Source organism: Phaethon aethereus (assembly GCF_964289735.1).
Source record: "Phaethon aethereus genome assembly, chromosome: 5".
Lineage (NCBI taxonomy): Eukaryota > Metazoa > Chordata > Aves > Phaethontiformes > Phaethontidae > Phaethon > Phaethon aethereus.
Window position 1 is genome coordinate 38,237,858 of NC_138579.1, and position 26,198 is coordinate 38,264,055.

The following is a 26,198-nucleotide window of genomic DNA, read 5'->3' on the forward strand; positions in this document are numbered from 1 at the left end:
AGCTCTTAAAAAGATGAGCATTATTGATGAACCATTTTAGTATGTTGTGTTTAGGTAAAAGTCAATGTTTGAGGAGTAAGTTCCTTGTCTTTAAAGGAATGGCAGCATAAATTCTGAGTTACTAATGTGCTGTATACGTTGTTTTCACACTGAGTTAACATAGGATATGTACTTTTCCCTTGTATGTCCCCGTGAAGAATATTAGGGGGCTTGTGTTCACAAAACATTTGGAAGATTTATGAAAATATGTAACTGTGAAGTACATTTTATATGTTCTGGGTAAGCTGGTTCTGTTTTCGATCCTGCAGGCTTTCTACTCTCTTGAGTAAAGAAGAGTTGAATTTGAATGTGCAGCAAGTTATTGTTAACTGTTGCTGTGAACCACTGTCCTTGTGCAGTGCAAGGCAAAACAGACAGGCAAAGTATCTTCTGACAAACATCAGCAACTTAGCACACCAGTGTGCCTGCCACTGCCTGCCAGATGTTGAAATACCTATTCACAATTCTGCAGTGACCTCTGAGGATATCTCTACTCAGGCCCCATCCTCTGTGAGTGACTTGAGCCAGCACACGCTCACTGCTTCCTCCCTGGACTTCCTAAAGTCTCAGTCAAAGCTAATGGCCACAGTGGCATGTCTAAGTGCATCTAATATACAGAAAATTCCTAAATCGAGTTTATCTTGGATGGAATTTCGGGGCAAACGGGAGGTGCCCTTAGGTTTGGAACAGATTTCCAGGGAGTGTGAGGCATTGCTGAAGGAGTTCCCAGTATTGGAACGATTTCTTCTTGCTATGTTTGACCCACTTCAGAATCAGCAAGAAGAAGGTAGCTGTTTGGCTACCGTCGTCTTTGGCAAGACATACATATCTCTAGTTCTCCTAGGATTGCATTCCACCACAGCTGTGAAGGTATTAATGGCAGTCTTTGAACAAGCTCTTGCTGCAAAGGATTGGGACAGAGCTCTGAAGGTCTTGGATATGTACGGTCAGGATGTGGAGGAGCTGGTCAATGTGAAGGATGCTGTGCTGAGCTGTGCAACTGCTGAAGGTAAGAAGGATTAAGTCAGACTTTTTTCCCTTCAACTTTTTCTTTTTTTCTTTTTTTAATGAAGAATACAGCCTGGATCAGGAGGTGGAAATTAAAGTAGTGGTCCTTGGGCAAATCCAGAGACAGAAACAGATCCTCATGAATTTGCTTTCTTTGGTGTAGTTTCTGTTTTCCGAATGTGCAAATCTTGACCAATTTAGTATAAGAGAGCTGGAATGGTCTGTGGTGTTACTTTTATGTGAAGAGCTGAATACATCAGGAGACATTAATCGTAGTACTGTTAATGGGGCATCTCTTACAGCAATGTCATTGTCATACATGGATGATGTAACCTGTGAAAGGAGTCTAAAGTATCCTGTGCTAACTTCGGTTACTTCCTGAGAATCTGATGCTTGGGATGAGTCTTGCATAGATTTTTTCAGCACTGTACTGTTTCTTTTGGTGATGTGACCCAGTAAAGATGAGGAGTTTTTTGTTTTTTTTTTTTTACTTTCCAACTTACAGAAACTGAGTTTCAAACTAGTGGTTTGTTTCCTCCACAGATAAGGATGGCTGGCAATACTTACTCCCAGTAAAAAATGCAACGTTGAGAAGTAGGCTGGCCCTGCGCTGTCTGGACAAATGGCCCCTTGATGCCTCTTTGGAAATCCTAGCTTATTGCATTTCTGATTTGGGCATAACTGATGAACTAAAAGCAAGTCTGCAGAGCAGGAAGAAAGAACTTCAGGTTTATCAAAAGGTACAAAGTCATTCCTCAAGTAACCGATGAGACGAAATAGGTAGCAGGGAGCAAATATGCTTGCCCTTTGAAAAACCTTTAGCTCTTGGTTCTTTTTTTGATCATAAGAGCTTTTCAAGTCTTTCATCCAAAACAGTTCATGTGTTTTCAGTGGTGTAGTATCCAATGAACACTCTGCTTCCATCCTTTATAACTTTTCCACTCTCCTATTAGCATTCAAGCCTGCAAGCATGATTAGACATAAACACTTGTGTGAGGCTGCATTTTGCAAAGTATTTGTTTTTTCATTCTATACAAATGCTAAAGACTCTGGAAGCTTTCCATGGTAATTCATCATTTTATAAGCTTGAGAGGTGCAGATGTACCTAGGCATGGTGTACAAGACTAGTGGTCCAATGAACATGTTTGTATTGCAGTCAGTTCTTCTAATTGCAGGGTAGTGCAGATACCCAAGTTAAGACAGACTAGTTGGTCTGGAGTTCAGCACAGACTGAAATGCCAAACAGAGGAAAAAAAAGGAGTCATAAATCCTTGCTGAGCTCTGCCTGCTGGTGGTTCTGCTAACTGACAGTTAGCTCAGTTGTCTCTCTGTTAGTGCCAGCAATGTCTGCAGTATATGTGTACTTCTTCATCCATAATTATTGGATGAAAAAGTAGTAGCCATCTATTCTTTTAATAAAAACCTTCCCTTATAAACATGCTTTGTAGATTCATACCTATGAGAAAATTGCATAGTCTTTTTTGGAGTGCAAGCGCATTATATCAGAAGAGGGCTAGAGATAAATGTGGATCTCCTTTTTGACTCTTCTCTTTGCATGAAGCAGCTCTTGATGTGATCAGCTCAGCTGTTTTCTTAGGCTTAATGATTGTTGTAGATAAAACTTTTGAAATTTGTGCTATCGTAATATTAACTTTTTCAGATTTTGAATGTGCAAAATGAACCATTGTGGAATGACTGGCAGGATCTGAAAAAAGCCTGCACTGATGACCCCCAGGCTGTCATGAATATAATCCTGAAAGCAAAGGTTAGGCATAATCATGTGAATTTTGTTGGATTAGAATGTATTAAACTTTGATTAGATAATTTTTTTTTAATAGCATCTTAAAACACCAGTCAATAGAGATTACCTTGGGAGGAAAGATTCAGTTCTGTGCTACAGAAACAGATACGGATCTGTGTTTAATGTCAAGATTTGCATGTAGCTAATAATCCTTAAATTTAAGGATTATAACTCTTACTCTGAAATACAACCTATTCTTTTCTCTTAGAATTTTGAAGACCTTAATAGCATGGCATTTGTCATAATACAGGCTTGATTATTACATTAAGTATTAATACTGTAGATCTGGCTGGCTTTAAAAGTGTCTCTCTTAAAAAGCCAACTTGCTTGCTGTGAGTTGAGAAGGTATTCTCAATGCAGGCTGTGACTGACAAAATTGACTATCATCTTCTTCCCCTTGTCAATATAATTATTTGCATGTGGGAGAGGAGTCTAAGCAACAGAATTTCTTGAGAAGTTGATTAGAATTTTGGGAGAAACAGCTGTATCAGAGAGGGTAAAGTTTGTCTTTAATTTTTTATTTTTACTTCTTTTGGTTTTTGTTTTTGGTTGTTTTGTTTTTTTAAATTCTTTAGGATTATGAGTTGTGTGAGGAATGGGGGCACTTGTATCCTGTCCCAAGAGAAGACTTGATCAACCTTCACCGTGAGCACCTTCTCCACTTACTGGAGATGGGAGACATGAAAAAAGCATTGCAGGTAATAGCAAGACTCTTTCAGCCTTACATCTATAGGTCAAACAATTTGAGACCTGTTTTCTTTGCCTTCTTCTTGTGTGTTTTCGTGGCCTTTTTGGTTCTTCCCTTAAGAGATGTTATTTGTTTAGATATGCTTTCAGGATCCTGGCTCTCCCTGGTTCTGCTTAAGTGAAAATCCAGCTTGGCAATCTAGTTGTTGGACCTAATAGCATAAATGTCACTTACATGGAATACAAGTCCCCTTTTATTTGAAAAATCATAATGAAGCATTTCTGTGCTTAAGCAGAAGAACCACAAGTGAAACTAATAACACAAATTGTTCAGTTGTGCTTCAGTGCCCAAATTAGTGAAATGTGAATTCTTCTGGCTTTAATAATTATGGAGTTGTTGCTAATAACAGAGAGAATAAAATAAAGTGCAGGCTCTTTCAGACTACATAGCTTTGAAAATATTCTGGAAGCAAAGTGGAGATTTCTCATCACTATACCTTCTGTCCCATTCCTTGCTTAATTTTTGCTTACTTTAATTTTTAAAATATTTTGGTTAATAAATAGAGCAAATAGGCAATGAGTGGTATATAAATGGATTATCTAAGTAATCCTTATATATGTAAGACACTTGTGCAAGTTAACTTGCCTGCTGGACTATTGTAGGGCAATAATCTGTCATGGACTGCCCATTCTAAAGGCTACTTTCCAGGAATTTAGTAGGGATTCACTGTATGTTGTTTCTTTTTGTAGCTTTTACAAAGAATTGAAGACCCTGGTATTTGCCTTGCCATCAGCGAACAGTCCCTTGACCAGCATCCAAACTTGGCAGCCTCCCACTTCTTGGCTGATTACCTCACAGCTCACTTCTATACGAATCTGACAACAGCACGCCGTAGTGAAATCCAGGCACTCTATACGGGCTCAAAGGTGAGCAAAACTCCTGCATTGTGGTATTAACGACAATATGTAATTATATAAGTAATTTTATAATACATAATATATACATGATATATAAAGTCTGTAGACTTCACCAGAGCGTTCTCACCTTATCAGGTCTAAGATCTTGAGTCTCAGGATCCAAAGGAAAGTTTAGAGATGGCTTAAAACTCTCTTCCCCTTCTCCATATTTGCAGTTCCTATATTATGAGGTGCTTGTAGGTCCGTATGAACAGAGCAGTTTTGTGTTTGAGCTGTAGGGAGTGGAGGAATGCACAGACTAAAAGACCTGGGGGTGGAATAAAATAAAAATTGTAGTGTTTATCAGGACAGTTGCTATCTTTGTCCCAAGTGAAGAAGAAAGCATCCTCAACTTACTCTCTGTGTCAGTAACACCAGGTGTCCTACATATGCCCACTTGTATGGTAGTCTTTGACACTTAGTGGCATGTTTCTCCCAAGTGTTTTCCAAAGGTAGACAGTATCACTCCTCTTTTTGGACAGCCGTTGCCTTTACAGAAGTCATACAGGTTCTGTGCTCAGCCTGGGAATAGATGCATTAATCAGAAGATTACCTTAGTCCGGTATCTTATATGTAAACAAAATGCAGTGCTTTTGTTAATACCTATTTTGTCGTAGGACTACAAATAGCAGCTTGCTCAGTGTGTGCCACAGCAGTATTTTGCTGGGTTTCCTGTTTTCTTACCTGTCTCTTTTGAAGACATGATCTAATTTGGAAAGTATCCATATTAACTATCCATCTTTAGGAGAATTGCTCCTGTTTTCTCCTCTCGACATTTCCTTAAATTATGGAAGGATAAGGATTGGGCTAATATTCTTTTTATAAGCTTATTTTAGTAAGAGAATGTGCTCTACCCTGCTACAACATATTTGTCACAGGGTCACAAAATGCTCTCCGCTCTTCAACTGCCTCTGAAATGAAGCAGTGTTTTATAGAATGGGAAAGTGGAAGCTAAGTAATTTCTGCAAGTCCACTCAGTAATTCTGTAACAGAAGTAGGAATAGGTCTGAGAAGTCCCACCTCCATTTCTTGGTCTCTGTGTTATTCCGTTCTCTGCATAAGGCGCTGTGCTAGTTTCTTGTCTTTAATCTCACAGATCTGAAGGTGTATAACTTTAACACACACTTTTTTCCTTGTGTCTCAGGTGCTGCTGACTCTGCCTGAGCTCTCCCGTGTTAACTACTTCCACCTCTCCTCCAGACCACTGCTCATGCTGGAACAGCTCCTCATGAATATGAAGGTGGACTGGGTAGCTGTCGCTGTACAGACACTGCACCAACTCTTAGCTGGACAGGAAATTGGTTTTACTGTAGAAGACATTGACAATTTGCTCTCCAAGTATGCAGAAAAAGCTCTCAACTTCCCTTTTGCATTAAAAGAAAAGAGATCAGGTGACTGTCCTTGAGAATGCTGTTTTTCACTTTGGAAAGAAGGGCAAATTTTCCCCCAGAATCATTTACCAGTTGTGCCACAACATTTTATATGTATGTCTCCAGTCTTCCTCTTAAAGTCTTTGCCTTTCTTGTATAGATGTTCTCAAGGACGAACAGCTTCAAAAGTTTCTCGGACTTTCCTCTGTTGCTCCTTTTTGGGGTGTCTTTTCCTACATGATATTGTTCAATTTTATTTCATTCCTGTTTAATGCAAAATTGAGCAGTTCTAAAACCTGCAGCCAACTGCATGTTTCCCCAAATAAAATGGGGATTTAGTCTTCCATAGTCTTGCCTCCTACCAGAGTCCTGTTCCTTTTTTTGTACAAAAGACTTTTAAACTTGGAGTTCTATTTAACATTCTTAGCATGGTTCTGGTTTGCCAATCCCTTCTCGTCCATGTTGCCTTCGATTCTTCTGCATTTGGCTCTCTACTTTCAGGGTTTTAGAACTGGAACAGCAGAGTGTGCTGCAGATCAAGTCCAGGGCTTTTGTTTCTCTCTGTTAAAAGCGCATGACATGTCTACCTATCTGTATCTTACACCTACCCGCTTGCTTTATGCCAGTTTCCAAATGTAGACTTCATTTCATGATTTAAAGATGCAGCTCATGCTAACATAAAAGCATCAGACTTACCTTTTTTTTCCTGCCAAATGACCTATCACTTTCAAAGTATGTTCCTTCCACTGTGTTGTGAAGCATTTAACATTTGCCATGAGCATCTTGTGTCAACTGATTGTTTTCACATCTGATACTTATTCTCTGCTGTATTATTCCTATGCCTATTATTAGCAAGTCCATTACTTTGATAAGGATCTTTTTCTCTGTGTTTTAGGTCATTGAATTTTATATAGTTTTGCATGAATTGTTGTGGGCTATTTTCATTAAAACATAGTAATTTGTAATTAGATAACTAGTCTGATTTTGTGCTGACATTCTTACATACTCCTGTGAATGGATTCCTCTAATGTTTGTGAAAATAGGTAGATATATGGCCAGTATTGTTCTGATTTTTTTTTTTTTCTTCCCTTTGTCCTAGATTCTCTGATACGTATCCAAGAAAGTCTCAGTCAGGTATTTGAGTGTGAAGCACTGTCTAAATCGGGATCGTCAGAACTATCTCCTGTCAGCTTTACTGGTAAGGTTAAAACCTTGGTGCCATTTGGTGCCATTTTCTTTCAACCTGTTCTTATTTGTTTTTTCTCCTATGTATGTGTGTCCCACTGCTTAATAGTAACTTGGGTCACATTTAATGCAGGTTAGTAGCTCTCTACAGTTGGGTGCTTTGGGCCTAATTAAAAGAAAACTTAAAGGGAACAAGAAGTGACCTGAAGGAAATAGCACATCTTGTATTGTCTGAGAGGCTTCATTCAGTCCTCAAACACAAATAAATAGAAACAAAATAATTTAAACCAAAACAGTTGAAGAATATTTGTGGTTTAAAAACAACCACATAGGTTCCATTCAGCATCTAATGCAAGAGATGCGCTTTTTGGAGGATATGTATTGAGAGATGCACAGTCTGTTCTCTTGGTGAATAACTTGCAATAACCTCAGACCTCCAAGGCTGGTGATTCTCAGCAAGTGATGGGCCTGAACTAGAGCTGCACAGTGATATCCTGATCTACAGCTTAGAGTGTCTGAACTGTTCTCTGGTTTTGTATCCTGAACCAAAGACGGTTCTTGCCGTGCCTACGTGAAGTGACAGCAACATCTTGGATTGGGCTGTGTAGCTCTTCGGTTTTTCTCATAATGGTCAGCTGAATATCTGTATGTTGTTACAAAGCTTGAATGCATTGTCCTCTAGTGGTCCTTTGCAATCCAGTATCTACTTGGATGAGCGTGAGTTAGCTTTATTGGAATTTTTTCTTTCGTGTACACAGAAAGTGGCTTGCAGGGCTGCAATGACATGTTGGACTTTTTAATTAGCCTGTAGTGTAACTGGCTCACATCATATAAACTAAAAGCCTGTCTAATACTGTAAACTTGATTCAATGAGTGTTTCATCAGCAAGGTCAAAGATCCTGAAGGCCAAAGACTAAAACTCCTGCCTCTTTGAACTGACTTCCCCACAGTAGATTGTAAAGGGGACCAGAACAGGGAGGGATATGCTGTTGCTAGCCATAACACACCTCTCCTGAGATAACAAAGAAAAGTCTCAGTCTTCAGGAATGTCAACACTGGGTATCCTTAAAGTGGTATTTTATGCTAAAGGGCTTTTTGGTATCCATATACCAGGGTATTTTTTTTCTTCCTCATCTAAGTCTCTGCTTATGATACAGGAACAGGTGTGGACAAGTTGTCTTGTGCTTCTCTAATTGTTATGGTAAAGGTCTATTAATAAGCATGTACTCTTGCTTATCGGTATTGAAGTACTGTAAGTTTACAATCTTACAATTTTAGCTTAAAGCGTATATATTCCTTACACAATGTTATTCTGCCATGCCTAACTGAAAGATAACGGTAGTTGTCTTGTGAGCCAGAAAGATCTTATAACCTCAGTAAGTCTCTGTAGTGTTTTCTGGTATTCAAGACTCCACTAAACAGCTTAAATCCCATTCCATGTTTTTCTTGGCCTGGCTCTTTTTAAGGTGTGACCATATCTGCAAGTCCCAGAGACAGAAGTCTGCAGCAGAATTTGTTTCCTCAAGAATTCGTGCCACCTGAGAAGCCACCACCAAAGCAGCAATGGATACCTGATGACACTGAAACAATATGTATGGTTTGCAAAACTGAACGCTTTACTATGGTAAGGAGCAAAAACAAACTACAGACATTCTTAGAACTGTGACCTTAATATGAACACTTGCTCATAGTCTGTTTCCTAAAAGACACTAGCTACTTTAGCAAGTGTGTCTGCACCAGTGTAGGCCTGACAAGATTGCCAGCCCTTTGATATTTAGCCATTAGTTTGTCTTTAATGTAGTTGAGGAGACTGTCAACATTTAGCTCCTTGCAGAGTCCTGTGAAGTGATAGAGCCTAAAGAGGGAATCTGGTCATCAGATCTGTGAGACTTCAGAAATGTGTAATAGCAGTACTAATACTTCAAAAAGCTGTCTAGTTGACTATGCTGGTGATAAATAACATGAACATCATATAATTCAGATTACCGATATAGAAAATATAATCTTTGCTGTTGATTACACTTTTCTAAAACCTGTTGTTTCATAGAGTACTTGAGCAATTGTATTGGTGCTCTAAGGGAGAAGAGCAATTTCAATTTTGAGTTTTGCAGGTGTGCTGGCAGTCTGTTATTTTCTATTGCATAGAAACAGTACTGTTTTCTCAAAGTATCTGTTGCTTTTGAATTTGGAAACTATTAAGTGTCAGGACAGTCTATGGCTTCTGACTTTTACAGACTTTTACAAGAGATGATCTAATTAGCACTGTGATCAAAATTGGGACAACTTAAATAGTGGAAAGGCCAAGACTGCAGCAAACATGTTTTAAATACCTGCCTCTGGGTTTTGTGTTTTGTATTTGGTTTTCTTTTTTTACTTTGCCATGCCCTCTCCAGAAAGGTATTGTAACAGTGAGAATCAATCACTGTATAATTCTGAAAAGCCTTATCGTGCATGGTGTTTCCTCTCTTCAAATGGAGTAAGTTTAGTCATGAGTGGAGGCAGATATACGAGGGGACTTCAGTAAATTCTTTCTGTTGCACATCCATGACTTCTTGCGCTTAGTTTAACAGGCGCCATCACTGCAGACGCTGTGGCAGGCTGGTGTGTAGCTCTTGCTCCACCAAGAAAATGGCAGTAGAAGCTTGCAGAGAAAATCTGTCCCGTGTATGCGATCAATGCTATACCTACTACAACAGAGAATATCTGCCTGGCTTGGTACAAGACACAAGCCCGTAAGTCCTTCCATTCTAGTTCTCCTCAATTTCATCAGCACAGCAGAGTACATGAATGGAATGAGAGAGAAATAAGCATTTAGGTTTATGTGGATAATATAACAACATCAGCTTTTTGGCCTCCAGCTGTTGGGATTTTCAGGTTTGATAGGCGTGGGGATATTCCCGATGCCTCAGTTTACTTTTTGTATTAGAAAGAACACTGGAGAGCCAGGCAACAAGGTCTTTAATTCTTTAAGCATCAAATGATCATTATACCTAAGAATTTAATGCTTTGATGCAAAACATACTCAGCACAAACTACTACAGTGTGACGAAGTTTTGTGCAGTTTACTTGGCTCCTGGATTAACATCACATGTTGACTAGCTCTGCTGAACATCAGTGTTTTAATGTTATTCCATAATCCCTTGACTACAGCTCCTTGAACCCTTGGGGATTCAAAAGCAAGTTCATGATTAGCTAGGCTCTGAAGCTGGCCTTAATAAAAGGGACAGCTGTGATGACAAACTTTCATGATGTGGTTGCTTTAAGCTGAGAATTAGACTGAAATTTGTTGTGTATATGTTAGGCCAGCTGGTGAAAAGTGCGGCTGAAAAGAGTGAGTTTTACTCTCTGTGACCCTGTCAAGCCTGCTGATACTACCATAGCTGATTACTGTTATCAGCAGGCTTGACAGAGTCACAGAGAGTAAAACTCACTCTTTCCATCTGCGCTTTCGGCTGCATTTCCTCTTTTCCTAGCAAGCCTGCAGCTAGCAGTATCTGCTGCGGCAGTATCAGCAGGCTTGCTAGGAAATGAGGAATGCTGTGCAGATCTGAAAAAGAACCTCTGAAAAAACATGCAGTCACCTCTAGCTGAACCAATTTGCGTCAGAATGGTTGCTTGCACTGCCAGATTAGGTCAGCAGAGCCTAGCAATGAGCTTGAATGCCACCTGTCATGTTTTAATTGCTTAAGTGTCTGGGGTTTTTATACTCACCCTATTTGTGTATCAAAACCAACTAAATCTTAAGGGCAGAGACCTGGATGCCAAAAACTTCGTTTTAGCTCTGACATATTCTGATATGGGGCAGTTCTTCTTGTTCTCAGTGTCTGCTTTTTTATGATGCTTACAACAGAACTATTCCCACAGAGGGTTATAAGAACTTAAGTACTTGGTGTAGCTGAAATACAACAATGCAGAGGCAGGATCTTAGATTTCCAGACAACAGGGGGTAGGGGCGGGGCAATGGGTCAGAGAGGGTAGAGGGAGAGAGATGTTGGATTTTTACAAGATAGTGTTCTGCAGAAGCTAGCCATATTGATCTCTCTTTTAAAACCTATGTTTTCCTCACTGGAGTAGGCATGATGTTTCATTCTGTCATTTTATTACAGCAGAAAAGAAGATGAGGACCAAGTGGAAGGTAAGGAATGGAGTAATGTTAAACTTCAATTTTTTTCAAGTGCCTGATTAGCAGCAGAGTTAGAGGTAGATACATCTAGTTGCAGCTGATCTGTGATCAAAACTTCATTTACAAAATATCACTAATGGTTTTTGCATGTGCAGGGTGAAATTGAGCATTCCAAACTTCTGTGAATGGAAATTGAGATTTAGGGGAGGTGTCTGAGCCAATATTGAATGTACTGGATGGGGGTTAAAGGAAGGAACTGAAAATCAAGAGTTGGAGAATACACTTTGCATGCTAGAAACAGTCAGTGAGAGACTGTGGTATGAGTAGAAATTAATTAGCCCACTACAGAGCTGTGCTGAGTGACCTTCTTTTTACAAACCATAATAGTACAACTCTGAATACCACTGCAGTGTGCTGTGGTGTTTGATATCCCATGCTGGCTGAAGGTAGCATAGGATGAGGCCCCTGGGTCTTGAGTTCCATCTCCTTTACTAGTTGTGTGAATACAGACTAGTAATTTATCTTCAGTGCCTCAATTTCGACATCTAACATCATAACACTTCAGGAATAATAAAATTTAGTTGACTTTTTCTTTTTCCTCTGTCATTTTTCCTCAGAAGGTATTTACTCTTTGTTGCTTAGTCTGGTGTTTGAAGTGATTCTGCAAAATTTTCCTACACTGGCATGAAATTCTGGCAGACCAAAACACAGTTACTGAAGTGCTTAATAGCAGTAATGTGAAACATGGTGCAAAATTCGCATTTGTGCTACAAAACAAATGAGAATTTTTCCTTACTTGGAATCATAGAATCTTTGGGTTGGAAGGGACCCTTGAAAGTCACCTAGTCCAACCCCCCTGCAATGAGCAGGGACATCTTCAAGTAGATCAGGTTGCTCAGAGCCCCGTCCAACCTGACCTGGAATGTTTCCAGGGATGGGGCATCTACCACCTCTCTGGGCAACCTGTGCCAGCATTTCACCAGCCTCATGGTGAAAAATTTCTTCCTTCTATCTAGTCTAAATCTACCCTCTTCTAGTTTAAAACCATTACCCCTTGTCCTGTCACTACAGGCCCTGCTAAAAAGTCTGTCCCCATCTTTCTTATAAGCCCCTTTAAGTACTGGAAGGCCACAATATCGTCTCCCCAGAGCCTTCTCTTCTCCAGGCTGAACAACTCCGACTCTCTCAGCCTGTCCTCCTGGGAGAGGTGTTCCATCCCTCTGGTCATTTTTGCGGCCTCCTCTGGACCCTCTTCCAACAGGTCCATGTCTTTCCTGTGCTGAGGGCCCCAGAGCTGGACACAGGACTCCAGGTGGGAGTCCCTTTTTAAGTATGATGGGCTATTTGAGCTTTTTTTTTTTTTTTTTTTTCTGTTGACAGAAGGTTGCTTTACTGTTACCTTTGTTACAAGACTGAAACAGCTGAAATGTAGTTTCTGAGCTGCTGCTTCTGGTTAGGTCTTTCTCTTTGCCTACAGCATTGCTCTACAGCACTGGGCCTGTATGATTCAGTAGGAGCAAATAAGAACAGTATGGAAATCTCAGATTTAAGAGGGAAAGTGTTTTGTTCTGCTTTTCTAACTTATCTGATGAGACTGTGAAGAGGGCTTATCAAATATTTTCACGTCTGGTTTATTGTAATTATTCCAGTTCAATTTCAAAATGGCGTTTCTCTTTTTTTCTTTTTTTAATTCATCCTACAGTTTTAGAGTTACTCAACAGTCTTAACAGTCCTTCTGTAAAACCTAGAACAGTGAATTTTGAGACTTTTTTTTTTTTAAGTTTTTCCAGGGAGAAGAGGAAGTTGATCAGGGGAAATGGTAGCAAATTAGCATTATTCTCTATTTCTTAGCATTGTGAGATTGGCCATTGTTTTTCTGCCAGGAACCACAAGCACAAGCTTGAGCATCAGGAGACTTGTGCATTCTCAGCTGCACTCAGATAACAAACAGTATGTCATTTGTAGCTATTCTGGGTTACTAATTTCAAAACAGAAATTTCCCTAATCTGGAGGAAAGAAAAACACTTTTCACAGAAATGAAATTTCCTGAATCAATTGATCAAAATTCCAGTTTTCTGCAGTACTCTTTCATCTGAAAACTTAATGTAAGGAATTAGCTCATCTTCTCACAATCTTTTGTCATAAAGCTGCTGGACTATATGTTCAAGTAACCTGAATTCTAAAAAGAAGATACAGGCAGTTAAGTCAATTTACCCTTTCCTTTACAAGTGATTCTTCAGTTATCCTTTTTAGCTGTAACCCACAGCTCTCATATTTCCACTTCCCTCCTGCTCAGAAATATTTAGTAACTTGCCTGAGGGAAGGCTAAAGAGGGGAGGTTGCTACGCTTGATGTCCAGTAGGATGAGAGTTGCATAATCATTTGAAGACATGTTACTGAGCCAGTTTTTGGTGACAGGGTGTTGGTAACAGTGAGAGTAAGTTTAGGTACCATTTGGCAGCCTGCTAAGGAATGGAAATGTTTCTGTAATCTGTGTGCTGGACATGTGATACTGACAGGAAGTGGCACAATGAGAGGATTACAAATAACTTTTATGAGTGTGTAGGAGTTACTCTGCATTATGTGTCCTTAGCCAGGTTTATGGCTTCTTGTACAATGATTCTGCCTGGTGTTTTATTTTGGCTGCAGAAACTTCTAATAATGAATATTCCACAGTGGTGCGAATACCCCAGGTGACTGAGCTTGAATGGATTTTTTCCCTGAACGAAGAGGAGAATGAAATTGTACGCAGTGAATTTTATTATGAACAGGTGAGGTCTGGAGAAAGAGTCCAATATAAGCAGTTTCCTGGTGAGCTACCTTAACACCCGTGTTTTTCTGTCTTTCCTTGAATCGTTAGGCTCCCAGCTCTTCCTTGTGCATTGCCATCCTTAGCCTACACAGCGACAGCATAGTGTGTGGCCACCAGCTGATAGAGCACTGCTGCAAATTGTCCCAAGGGCTCACTAATCCTGAGGTGGATGCTGGTCTCCTTATGGACATCATGAAACAATTGCTCTTCAGTGCCAAAATGATGTTTGTAAAAGCTGGAAGGAGCCAAGATCTAGCTGTCTGTGACAGGTGATTTATCAGATATTCACTAGGATGTATTGAGGTATTGTCAAGACCATTATCCTTTTTTACTGGGGAGTGGAGGCTGGGAGAGTTGTTTAGTGATTGTACTGTGGACATTTTAAACAAGAAGTTCATAATGTAAGAGTTCAAATAATAGAAATTCAAGTAATATGACTACATAATAATTACTGAGATAACTCTCAGAGTAGGGAGAAATAATTCACAAGACTGGGGTAAATTTTTTACTTCTGATATTGTATATCTGCTTTCAATCTGGATTTCAATATAGGATTTTGAACCTGCGCTTCCTGAGAATGAGCGTTTTACGCTCTCCTCAGGTTCTGACCTACAGAGCTTAAAATTTAAATATAAATTTAACATGTACTATTTTGATTTGGTAATATATAATAATAGGTGTCTGCAATCAGCATCTGCCAGTGTTCCACTGAACATGTTAAAAAACCCAATAAAAAGTAGTCTGAATAGGATAGTATGATGGATGGAGAAACCTGGTGTACCGGTGATTAGGAACCACTGTTCTAAGAGTTGTCTTTGACATAAAAGTTCTTTAAGTGTATGATAATAGTGTAAGTGTATGTGTTTTTTTAACCTCTTTGTTTTCTCCTAGCTACATCAGCAAAGTGGATGTGTTGAATATTTTGGTTGCTGCTGCCTACCGTCCCATACCATCTCTGGATCAGATTCTTCTCCCTGCAGCAGTAACAAGATTAAGAAATCGGCTTCTGGAAGCAGAGTACTACCAACTAGCTATAGAGGTAATGACAATGGAGCGATGTCAGTGTTAATAATGCTTCTGTAGTGGCTTTTGTTTTTTTTCTCTTCTGAGTTCAGATGGATGCAATGTGTGAAATGGACAGTATTTAAACAGTTACAAACTGGGATTAAGTTTTTAAACAAGGAAGAATTAATTTTCTGAACACTGGAAAAAGTTCTGAGAAGGAAATTCCTTCAGCTGTGGAGCAGGCCACTGAATGGGAGGGTAGGGGCCTTATCTCCCAGTACAATTAAAATTGGAATGGACTAACTGCAAGAAAGTCATTAAATGGAGGAATCTTGCATCCAACAGAAGGGCTGAGACATCCTTTGTAGCAGGAATTTATCTGAAGCTTGTATGTTTGTTTTCATTTGTCTGTAACCCCACGGCAGATACTAGTAATGCACCTTTCCCAATCATTTACTTGGAAATCAGCAATGGTGGCAAATATGTCTATCAGAGGTCATCTGGTATGGTTTGTCATCTTCTGTCTTACTCCTGCTCCCAGGATTTTATAAGCTCCATTTTATGGTGTTGCAGTTTAAGAACAGAATTATGGTATTACAAACAGGATTAGGATTTTTAAGGGGTAATAAATAGGAGGAATAGATGACCTATTTGAATAAAAACAGCCCATGTTTAAAGGCAGCTGGTCTACTAAAGAAAATCAGGAATAAATTTGATCAGATTTCAACTGATTGAAAGGATCAGATATAAGGAAGAAATTTTTCACCATGAGGGTGGTGAAACACTGGCACAGGTTGCTCAGAGAGGTGGTAGATGCCCCAACCCTGGAAACATTCAAGGTCAGGTTGGACAGGGCTCGGAGCAACCTGATCTAGTTGAAGATGTCCCTGCTCACTGCAGGGGGTTTGGACTAGATGACCTTAACGGATCCCTTCCAACCCAAAGATTCTATGATTCTATGTGAAATAAAAAATTTCCTGGTGGTTCATGAAGCATCTTCTGTTGCTGTTTTTTAAACCACAAACCTGATGAATTCTGCTCTGTAAAAATTATCCGCTTTAGAAAAGTGGATGTAAAAATAGCATGAGTTTTCAAACTGCTGAACTTCAAATTTCGCAGATAAATAGTTGCTTAAACTTGCACAATAAAAAGTACTTCCACATTTGGAGATTATGGGTGTTTTGGTAGTTGGCATTTTGTGCCAGTAATACAGAAATAATCAACACTTTTCATGTTTTGTTTTGTTTTTAACGGGAAATGTGCTCTAGGAAGCGAAAGGTCACAATCACAGACTGCGTGGTAAGCCACTTTTCCTGTTTTCTCTACTGTGACTGTGTTGCAATATTAACAAACGATTTTGATTTTAGGTGTCTACAAAATCTGGATTGGATCCAGGCGGAGCATGGCATGCCTGGGGCATGGCTTGTCTTAAAGCTGGAAATTTAAGTTCAGCAAGAGAGAAGTTTAACCGATGTTTAAAGCCACCTATGGATCTAAACCAGCTGAACCATGGTTCAAGGCTGGTCCAGGATGTGATACAGTACCTGGAGTCCACAGTGAAGCCCATACTCATTGCAGTAAGAGTCTTCTGTTCTGTCTGCTCTGAAGGGCTATAGCAAAGCCAAGTAATGTTTTAATACACGTCTTATAGCGATGCATGTTACAATATCAGGTGTTAGTTTTTTTCCTTCTTTTGTCATGATTGCATATTGCAAACTGAATATTGTTGAGAAGTTTGTTAGCTGTTTCATCACAGCGAATTGGTGACTGAGCAGCAGATCATTGCATTTTATAGTAATTTGGGGCATGCTTAGTGGAGGGGAAAGAAGCTGTACTGGTTAACGTGGTATTACTACAGTCTGAGGAAATAAACTCAATCACAACAATATATTGCGATGCTGCGGTGATGCCATTTTTCTACTGAAACTCTTATAACTTTGCAGGAATTGAAAGGAGAATTTACAAATGCTATGTCAGTCTTCTTTATTTGTCAAAAAGCACTATTTCATGGTTTGGGATTAGCTCTGGAAGTTCTGATTAGGTACCAAAAAATGACTTTTAGTACTAGCTGCAGAATCATAATGATGAAAGACCTCTTAGTAGTACATATTTTAGGAGAATAAAAGAGCCTGTTTGAACTAGGTTCTTGAAGTAGCTGTTGACAGTGGAATTGTGTTTAAATAAACAAGCCTCCTGTCTGTCCCTGGAAACAGCCATGCTAGCTACAGCAACATTCAGCACCTCCGTTGATAGCAGGGTTCCAGGCTAGTGCTTATAAAAAGCATTACTGGATTCTCACACCTCTAAAGCGGTATCTATTTTAAAAACAGCAATGACAGAAATGCTTCAGGGCTGAGCAACAAGACCTAACTGAAAAGAAAGTTTTCTTCTTACTCATCACTTATCATTGATTCTCTGTTTTAATGGCAGGATGATGATTACTTTGCCACATTGAGGGAACTTGAAGCAACACTGAGAACGAGAAGTCTGTCTCTGGAGATGATGTGTGAGGGGAAGATTCAACACAACAGCTACTATCAAGAGTGCTTGTTCTATTTACATAGTTATGGCACTAACCTGGCGATAATAAGCTTTTACATGAGGCATGACTGTATGAGAGAAGCACTGCTTCACTTGTTAAATAAGGTCAGTGATCTAATTTGCCATCACCTAAAATTAAATTTGAAAAGTAGCTAATAGGACTTCGAGGCCAGTCTAAGATGGTAATAAGCATCATGCAGCGTTCTGGATGTTTTTCTGCACAGTATTCTGAGGTCCTAAATGTTGTTACAGAACTGACTATCCAGTGACTGATAAGAATTCAGGGACATGAAAAAATAACTTTGATCTTTAGATCTTGTCTTTAATCTCTCTTCCCCGATGTGGTGAAACAGTGGCTTCTAGAGAGGAGAAAGTGCTTTATTTTTTTTTCATAGAGGTCCTGCATCAACAGCACTTTGTCTTTTTTCTACAAAGCTGAAAACCTGGGACTATTGTCATATAGTTCAGAAGACAGAAGGAAAACTTTGAATTCCAGTATGCCAATAATAGTAGACCCTTTACTCTCTATCACAGTGGCTCTGTCTCTTGATATCGTTTGTTGAATCAGAGACCCGTGTTTGCACTTCTGTAACCGGTAGGAATATAAGGGAATACAGGAGCATGTCCCAGAGGACAGAAATCTAGAGAAGCCAAAAAGTAGTTTCCAATTCTCCCTTAGGAAAACTGCATAATATAGGAGGCCTGAAGAATGTCTGGAGAAAACAGTTCTGTGGGTGCTAAATTACAGCTAAGCCTAGAAATTATTCTAACAAGTTTCTCACTAATTCATTAAGGCTGCTTCTTAGGAGATATGAATCCATTACATCTCACCAGCTTGAAAGCTGGTAAGTGTGCGGGGTTTTGTTTGTTTTCTTTAAGTTTCTCTGCTTGTGTTTGATGTACTGATTTTTTTTTTTACTTATTATTTGAAATAATTCTTATTGGGAATGTACAACTTGAAACATGAAATTCCATTATCTTCAGTCTGCTTATGAGCTTTATTAATAGAAAATTACATTGTCTTATCAGCTCTGCTTTCTTATTGTATCATCAGTAATTCTAAGCTCATATACTCATCTGCATATTAAATTTGCTTTTCAAATCTGTCCTTTATTTCGGTTTAAGTCTGCCTTCAAAGAGAAGTTGCACATTTTTGCAATGTTGGTGAAATAATTTCACTAGTTAAGTAGAAGTTTTTGAAAATACTCTAGTCATACAATTTGATGTGGAAGTTTTGGACAAGGAGACTGATAGTGATCATGCAAACTAGAGAAGAAGGTTTGTTACCTTAAAGCTGTAAGGTACTAGGCTTCTGATGAAATGTTTTGCAGTTAGTTGTTTCAAAACGTTTTATGTGTACAGGCTTTGTAGTTTGTAACTTACTTGGAGATTTAAAAAAAAAAAATCCATATCATGTCTTTAAAACATTTATGCAGCCCATGTTGTCACACATGCTTCTTTCCATAATAACATTAATACGTGAGGCTGCATTTGCAAGACCATAGTCAGGAGGTCAAGGGTGATAAATATCCCCCTCAGCTCACTACTTGTGAGGTTCCATCTGAAATATTGCGCACAGTTTTGTGTTCCCAAGTACAAAACCGGCATTGTCAAAGCAAGTCTAATGGAATGCCACCAAAGTGGCTAGGGGCCAGAAGCACATGATATGTCAGGAGAGTGATAGATCTCATTTTTTCCAGCTTGAAGAGAAGGCTATGTGCTGTTTTCAGCTACCAAGTGGGTGATTATAGGGAAGACAGAGCCAGGCTTATCTCACATGTGCACAGTAAAAGGGTAAGAGACAGTGGGCAATATTTCGAGCAAGGGAAATTCCAACTGGATATAAGGAAAACTGTTTTTGCTGTAAGGGTGTTTAGACATGGGAACAGGGTCCCAGAGAGGCTGTTGAATTGTCCTACATGGTCATGCTCAGAACTTGGCTGGACAGGCCCAGAGCAGCGTGACCTAACTTGGAAGCTATTCTTCGAGTGTGAGTTTGAACCAAATGACCTCCGAAGATCCCTTGCAACTGAGAGTATATGTTAATTTTATTTGTCTCTGTCACCTGATACTCCTTTATGCCATATAAGGAAAACAACAAGCCACAGTGGCTTTGTTTCAAGTTACCTTTCTGATGTTTGTATAGGAATCCCCATCAGAAGTGTTTATTGAAGGGATCTTCATTCCAAGTTATGAAAGTGGAAAACTGCATATGTTGGAGAACTTGCTGGAAACTATTGATCCAGGATTGGAGAGCTGGGGGGTCTATTTGATTGCAGCCTGCAAATACTTGCAGAGAAGGAACTACTACCATATTCTGTATGAGCTGCAACAGTTCATGAAGGTAACGTGAGGGTCGGTGCCTATCTCAGTGAAATGTTGAATGCTTTCAGACTTTTGGTTATTCACTTTGGTGTAAGTCTGCATGATGGAGAAGTATATTTTTACCACTTTCCACCCTTGAAAAACAGATAGGAAGGCCTGAGCCTGACTGAAGCTGACCTGCTATGCGTTTGTCATAGATCTGGTACATTGCAGTAGCTTAACTACCGTTTTAAAGAAAATAGAGCATTGCCTGCTTTGTGTGGGCACTTTAGTACGGACAACGGTTAGTGAACGTTGTGTACTTTGGTCCATCTTAGTGTTCAGTGTATTTCTTCTAGGATCATGTTCGTGCTGCCATGACCTGCATTAGATTTTTCACTCATGGAGCAAAGTCTTACACTGAACTTGGAGGCAAACAGACGTGGCTTCTAAAGATCAAGGACCATCTCAAAGTCTATCTGCAGGAGGTCTCAAGAAGTTCAGGAAGGAAAAAAATGGCATTCACCTTTCGGAAGAAAATGTCTGCTACAGATGTGTCAAGGTATCTATAAACAAGAAGCTAAGGTATAAGAAAGGGGAAATTCAGGCTTTTGGGTTTTTTGTTTGTTGTTTTCTTTTTTTAGTGGTTGTGTTTCAGTTGGCTTTAGCTAACACATGCTAACTGTGCCTGACCCAAATATGACTTTATCTAGTTGCAAGTACAGGATTCCCATTACCTTTCCCCCCAACAACCCAACCCAGGAGATGAGCATTTATTTCTACTAAAAATACCAGTCTGTGTATCATCTACTTTTCCTTTAATTTAAAAAAAAACCAATAAGCAAAACCCTTACAATGCATAAACAGCTATGCACTATATCGATCCACAAGTTTTCTTGCTTTTACTCTTCCTCTTCTCTCCACAAAGCAAGCAGCTTTGTGGTGCCTAGCTGCCTACTGGGCTTAACTCACAACATTCAACTACATACCAGTTACAGGAGCCAAATTTGTACTTGTGCTTTTATATCATGATTTTCTTAGGGACTTTTTTCTTTGTGTTGGGTTTTTTGGTGGTGGTTTGGTTTTGTTTTTTTTTTTTAAAGCTAGACTCTAACTTGAAGGAGTGGGGGGGAATTTGTGTGATGAGGTGGAAAAGAGGGAGCAGGTATTTATTTGGGATGCAGATTCTCTGGCTTACTTTTTTTGGAGTAAGGTAAACAAGTGCTCACCTTTAGCTTGTGATGCACGTTGAATGCACAGATCTGAAAAGTATCTCATTGCTGCACGCTTGGCTATGCAAAAGGCAAAGTCAAAAAGTAACTAAAATAATTATTTTTTGGAAATATGTCTTATTTAGAAATGTGTTCAAGTAGTAAGTTCACACAAATAATAATTGACACTTTCTCTGTTTCAAAATAAAGTGAGAATTATTCCTGTATCTAGGCACATCAGTACAGTTGATCTGCAGATGGAAGTAACAAAGTTCCTGCATCGATGTGAGAGCTCAGGAACCTCTCAGATGACATGTTCCTCCTTGCCCACACTCTTTGGAAACAATAACATGAAAATGGATGTTGCTTGCAAGGTACTTACTGCTGCTTCAAACATAGCTATGTTTATCATCAGCAATACTGTTGATATACAGGTTGAAACATTTGATGGTTGGAGCAGCCTGTGGTACTTTTCATGGGCAGGTTACTTGTGCATGTATGCAACCTACCATTCATGAAGAATATATGTTTTTCCTCAAAGTAGCAGAGAACCTGAGAACCTGGAGCTCCTCTCCTCAAAGTTCAAACTTTTAGAGGCAGAAGATCCCAAATCCAAATAGTAATGTGCCTTTTGACCATACATCCTATGGTGTTTTGAAGCAAGGCAAATACTGCTATTATTCTAACCCTTCTTGACTTCAGCTCAGCTCCATCTGTAACTTGCCCAGTGTCCCACAGGGAATCAGTGTGTGACAATAGAACCCATATTTGCTCTACTTGTTGGGGTGGTGCTGTTTTCTGTTGAAGTAATGTGTTGTCTTTTGGCTTCTAGGCAAAATTGGGAAATATGTTATAATTTAACTGTATGTAATGAAAAAGCAATGTACATCCCCAAACTTGTCTATGCCTCTCTTTTCAGGTCATATTGGAAGGCAAAAACATTGAGGAAGGGTTTGGGATTGCATTTAGAGTTCTTCAGGTATGGAAAAATATGATATAAACAAGCACTGTTATTACAAAAGAAACTCCTGCAAGCAGCAATTGGTCAAGCAGAAGACTTTTTTGCAAAATGTCTTTTGATCCCCAAAAAGGAAGACCTCTTGCAAGAAAAGTCACTAGTTCAAGTCTTAAATGTTGATGTATTTGGAGGAGCATTGGTAAGGAAATGAAGATGCTGCTTCAGTAGGACACTTCCAAACTAATTGGCTCCTACAAAGAATTAAGTACAGCTTTTGCTTTACTGTGCACCTTCTTCCATGACTTAACCCTGGCAAACCACAGTCACAGATGTGAGTAGAGAGCTCTGACTTGATAGCTCTCTGCACTTCCTGATAGCCACGCAAAGACACAGTGAATAAAGAAGGCCAGGGCTATCTCCGTACTGTTCTCCTGGCTGAGAGGGCGAAGCTAATTAACTGGAAACTCTCACTGGGGACCTTGCCTTCCTCACGTCTGGGTAGAAGTTGAGGTGCTTATCACTCAGCATAGCACATGAGCCTCCAAACTTTCCTATGTGCTTCTCATCCATCTGTTAGGAGCTGCTGAAAGATACTGCTTTAAGCAGTGCAGTTGGCAGTTGCCTCCCATCTGGGACAGAGGGTATAGCAGGGCAGAGGTGGCACACTCAAAGATATTTGTGGTCCTGCTGCCTGTTGTGTTTGTGACTGATGCATTTTGTCCTTAGCAGAGATTGTCTCAGTTGCATAGAATCCCTGTGAGAGAACCTGCTGAGAACATTTAACCTGTTGCTTTGATACTCCAACTACCTCTAGGACTTCCAGCTGGAGGCTGCAGAAGTGTACAGCAGAGTGGCCAAGCAGCTGGTGAAGCAGCAGAAGTACAGTGAGATCCGGCAACTCCTCAAGTGTGTCAATGAGTCTGGAGTTGCAGCCAAAAATGATGGGGATAACATTATCTTAAACTGTCTAAATGAGTTCAAGAATATTCCTGCTGAGGTAATTCTATCCTGCACTGTGTCCCTTTTGAAGTAAAATGGCTATATACAATACAGGCTACAGTAAAACCATCCTGTGCTGCTTTTTTAATGAGTCCTTCATATCTTCTGGCTCTGTACTAGATGCATTGTTTAAAGGTGGGAGTGTGTGGTTTGCCTTATGCTAGCTACTTGGAGAGAAAATGATAGGTAGCTATAGCATGCTACTACCCTGCACTTCCCAAATGAGTACCCATGATGGGGAGAGAACCTTTGCCTGACAGGATCCTGCCAAATGCTCCTGACTGAGGTGCAAGGCATATCCTTCAATGAAGCTTCCCTGGATAACACAGAGGATGTGTGGAGGCAGAAACCTCCTGCCTCCATAGGAACAACTTTAAGACTCTCTTTGCCTACCACAGTGTCTTTTCCATACCAGTGAAAGAAGAAGATGACTTCTATGAAGTGCTGCTAATCAGACTTGGGGACAAGAGAGTGACCTCATAGCATTTTGTAGGGTTACCCCACAGACATGGCAGGCAGGAGAAGCTGTGGTAAAGGAAAGAATTGGACTTTGTGCAGCACTGGCAGTTGGGACAATGTAAACATCTAGCTGTGATCTTAGCAGCCTTTCCTCTATGCAGGGTTTTGGTCCCCGACAGGGCAAAAGTTTGCAAGTTATAGTCCCTCTAAATGTGAACACCTTTTCCCTTCTTTGGATGCAGGATCTCGATAACCTGATTCAGGATATGGACAGTGATGAAAACAAGGTAAGTAAAAGTACAATAGAGGACCTTCTTTAGCGAGAGCTAAACAGCCCAGTCTTGATCTACAGGCTACGTGCTCTCTTTTTACCATCTTCTCTCTCATCCTCAATCAAGCCAGAGTTTTGAAGGCCACTTCCTAGATTGTAGAAAACATGGTGAGTTGCTCAAGGCTATGGTGTTTGTGACTGTAGAGCTGTGATCATGAAAGTACTGATAGATCCCTGTCGGTTCCTCGACAGTCCTCAAAGTGAGGGCTAGGCATTTGTTATAGTGGGAGGAAAAGTATTTCATAGAGGCTCATTGGTGGGTTTGTTGATTTGGTTACCCAGTTTTTCAAGTAGGTGCATGTAAGTGTCCAGTGATGGCAGACATCTGATGAGGATCAGTGTTGTGGTTTAGCCCTAGCCGGCAACTAAGCACCACGCAGCCACTCACTCTCCCTCCCCCAGTGGAACGGGGGAGAGAATTAGAAAAAAAACCTCGTGGGTTGAGATAAACACAGTTTAATGGGACAGAAAGAGAGAAAGAAACAACAATGATAACAATAATAATGCCAACAAAGGAATGTACAAGAACAAGTGATGCCCAATACAGGAATTGCTCACCACCCAGTGATCGATAGCCCGTCCCCGAGCAGTGATTTCTGCCCCCCGGCCAACTCCAGTTTATGTACTGGGCATGACGTCGTATGGTAGGGAATATCTCTTTGGCCAGTCTGCGTCAGCTGTCCTGGTTGTGTCCCCTCCCAGCTTCCGGTGCACCCCCAACCTCCTTGCTAGCAGGCCAGCACAAGAAGCTGGACTGTCCTTGACTGCTTAGCAACAACCCAAAACATCAGCACATTATCAACAGTTTCTCATCCCAAATCCAAAATACAGTCTCACACTAGCTTCTGTGAAGAAAACCAGCTCTATCCTGGCTGAAACCAGGACAATCGGCATACCTCCAAGATGACCATTTCAGTTTACTGTTTCAAGATTAGACTATTTCCATTATGATCAAGCGTTAAATGATAAAACTTCTCCAATTCTGATAGTGAGGCCTGAACTACTTAGTTTCTTTGTTAGCTTTCATACCAGCCTGCCAAGCTACTGGAGAGTCACAGATAAGTATGTTTACTCTAGATGCATGTTCATAGATGAAGAGGCTGTGGCTTAGCATTTGTGGATTGTCATAGATCATGGGTGGCATAGCTGGGAATAAAGTCTTTGTGACTCTCCTCTGTCCTGCTCCAACTGAAAGTCAGTGCTTCATGCAGATTGACAAATGGGCTTTTCGCTCTGCCTTTATGTAAGATGTATTACTGAAAGATGTGAGCTGTTCTAGAACCAGCAATGGATGAAAATGACTGTGCTGTGAGGATATTGTAACTCAATGCATAAGATAGGATTCCTGATGTTGATTTCATGGTGATACAGTAAAGGAGTTTCCACAAGAGACAAGCTGAGTAAAATACTGCTGTCTATTCATCTTTTACATTGGTATCTGCTCCATCCCATACTCAGCTTCATAATATGCTACTACTGCCTTGTACAACAGGCTTCTGGACTAGATACTTCCAGTGAATCCTTCCTGAATCTTGTGCTGTTAATTTACTACAGCTTTCTAACCGAGTTCTGACTGCCTCTTCTGCTTCAGATCCAGGCCTATGTGATGTGCAACAAGTTGCGTTCTGCCTATCTAGTCTCGGTGAGACAGGAGAAGACCAGAGCACTGCAGCTAGTCCAGCACGTGCGACAGCTGGCCGAGAACAGTGGAGATGACGTTGTGAAGGCCATCTGTGCCCAATGGCTCTCAGTGCACCAGCCCAAAATGAGAAATCGGCTTCCGCAGGGCACTAGGAAGTAACAAGTAGTTGACATTCACCATCATACAGAAGGGGAAGGCTTCACGAGAGCTTAAAGGTGTGTGGTTCAGCAATCTCTTTGTAAAATGAAAGACTCTTGACTGATATTTGGCAAATGGATGCTGCTAATGTGCCTCTGGTGAAGGGAAGGGAACTAAATTACAAGTGCCAGTCCTGTATTTTGACAAAGTCACTACCTCAGGGTGTTTTTGGATATCTTTTTGATGGGGTGGGGGGTGGGGCAGTTTCAAACTGAACAAGCAAGAATATAGGTGTATGGAAGGGAGCACTTCTGTTTCTGGTTTGGGGGGTTTGCTGTTGGTCTTTTGGTTGATTTTTTTTTTTTTTTCTTTTTTTGAAAGGCACTGAACTTTATTGTATGTTTTTTATTTTTCATCCAGAAAACCTATATTGAGAGGACAGAAAAATCTCATCAACTCAGTGTAGCCTAGAGTACAAAATTTTTTGTGATTGTGGGTTTCCTGTAAACTTTTTCAAGATTGGGGAGATCTTCTTTTACAAAGACTGAAATGTAGAGATTTTTTTAAAGTCTCTAATACAAACTATTGTTACTCTTCTTTTTTCTTTTTCTTGCCCCAACAATGTGCC

General features: G+C 40.1%; 1 protein-coding gene across 1 annotated transcript in view; it reads left to right on the top strand.

Moving 5' to 3' along the window:
- The window catches only part of ZFYVE26 (zinc finger FYVE-type containing 26), a gene marked incomplete at its 5' end in the record, with an annotated part of 48,495 nt that extends 22,901 nt beyond the window's left edge, over positions 1-25,594 (top strand). The window contains 22 exons of the mRNA XM_082000547.1: positions 309-1,048; positions 1,591-1,787; positions 2,708-2,812; positions 3,424-3,546; positions 4,286-4,462; positions 5,637-5,883; positions 6,962-7,060; positions 8,514-8,671; positions 9,610-9,779; positions 11,154-11,182; positions 13,820-13,941; positions 14,031-14,251; positions 14,874-15,021; positions 16,355-16,564; positions 17,418-17,633; positions 19,675-19,872; positions 20,192-20,394; positions 21,276-21,417; positions 21,963-22,022; positions 22,816-22,998; positions 23,702-23,746; positions 25,382-25,594. Coding sequence (XP_081856673.1) covers positions 309-1,048; positions 1,591-1,787; positions 2,708-2,812; positions 3,424-3,546; positions 4,286-4,462; positions 5,637-5,883; positions 6,962-7,060; positions 8,514-8,671; positions 9,610-9,779; positions 11,154-11,182; positions 13,820-13,941; positions 14,031-14,251; positions 14,874-15,021; positions 16,355-16,564; positions 17,418-17,633; positions 19,675-19,872; positions 20,192-20,394; positions 21,276-21,417; positions 21,963-22,022; positions 22,816-22,998; positions 23,702-23,746; positions 25,382-25,591 — 4,003 coding nt within the window. The 3' untranslated portion in view covers positions 25,592-25,594. The remainder of the gene's footprint in view (positions 1-308; positions 1,049-1,590; positions 1,788-2,707; positions 2,813-3,423; positions 3,547-4,285; positions 4,463-5,636; positions 5,884-6,961; positions 7,061-8,513; positions 8,672-9,609; positions 9,780-11,153; positions 11,183-13,819; positions 13,942-14,030; positions 14,252-14,873; positions 15,022-16,354; positions 16,565-17,417; positions 17,634-19,674; positions 19,873-20,191; positions 20,395-21,275; positions 21,418-21,962; positions 22,023-22,815; positions 22,999-23,701; positions 23,747-25,381) is intronic.
- Between the last annotated feature and the right edge of the window lie 604 nt (positions 25,595-26,198).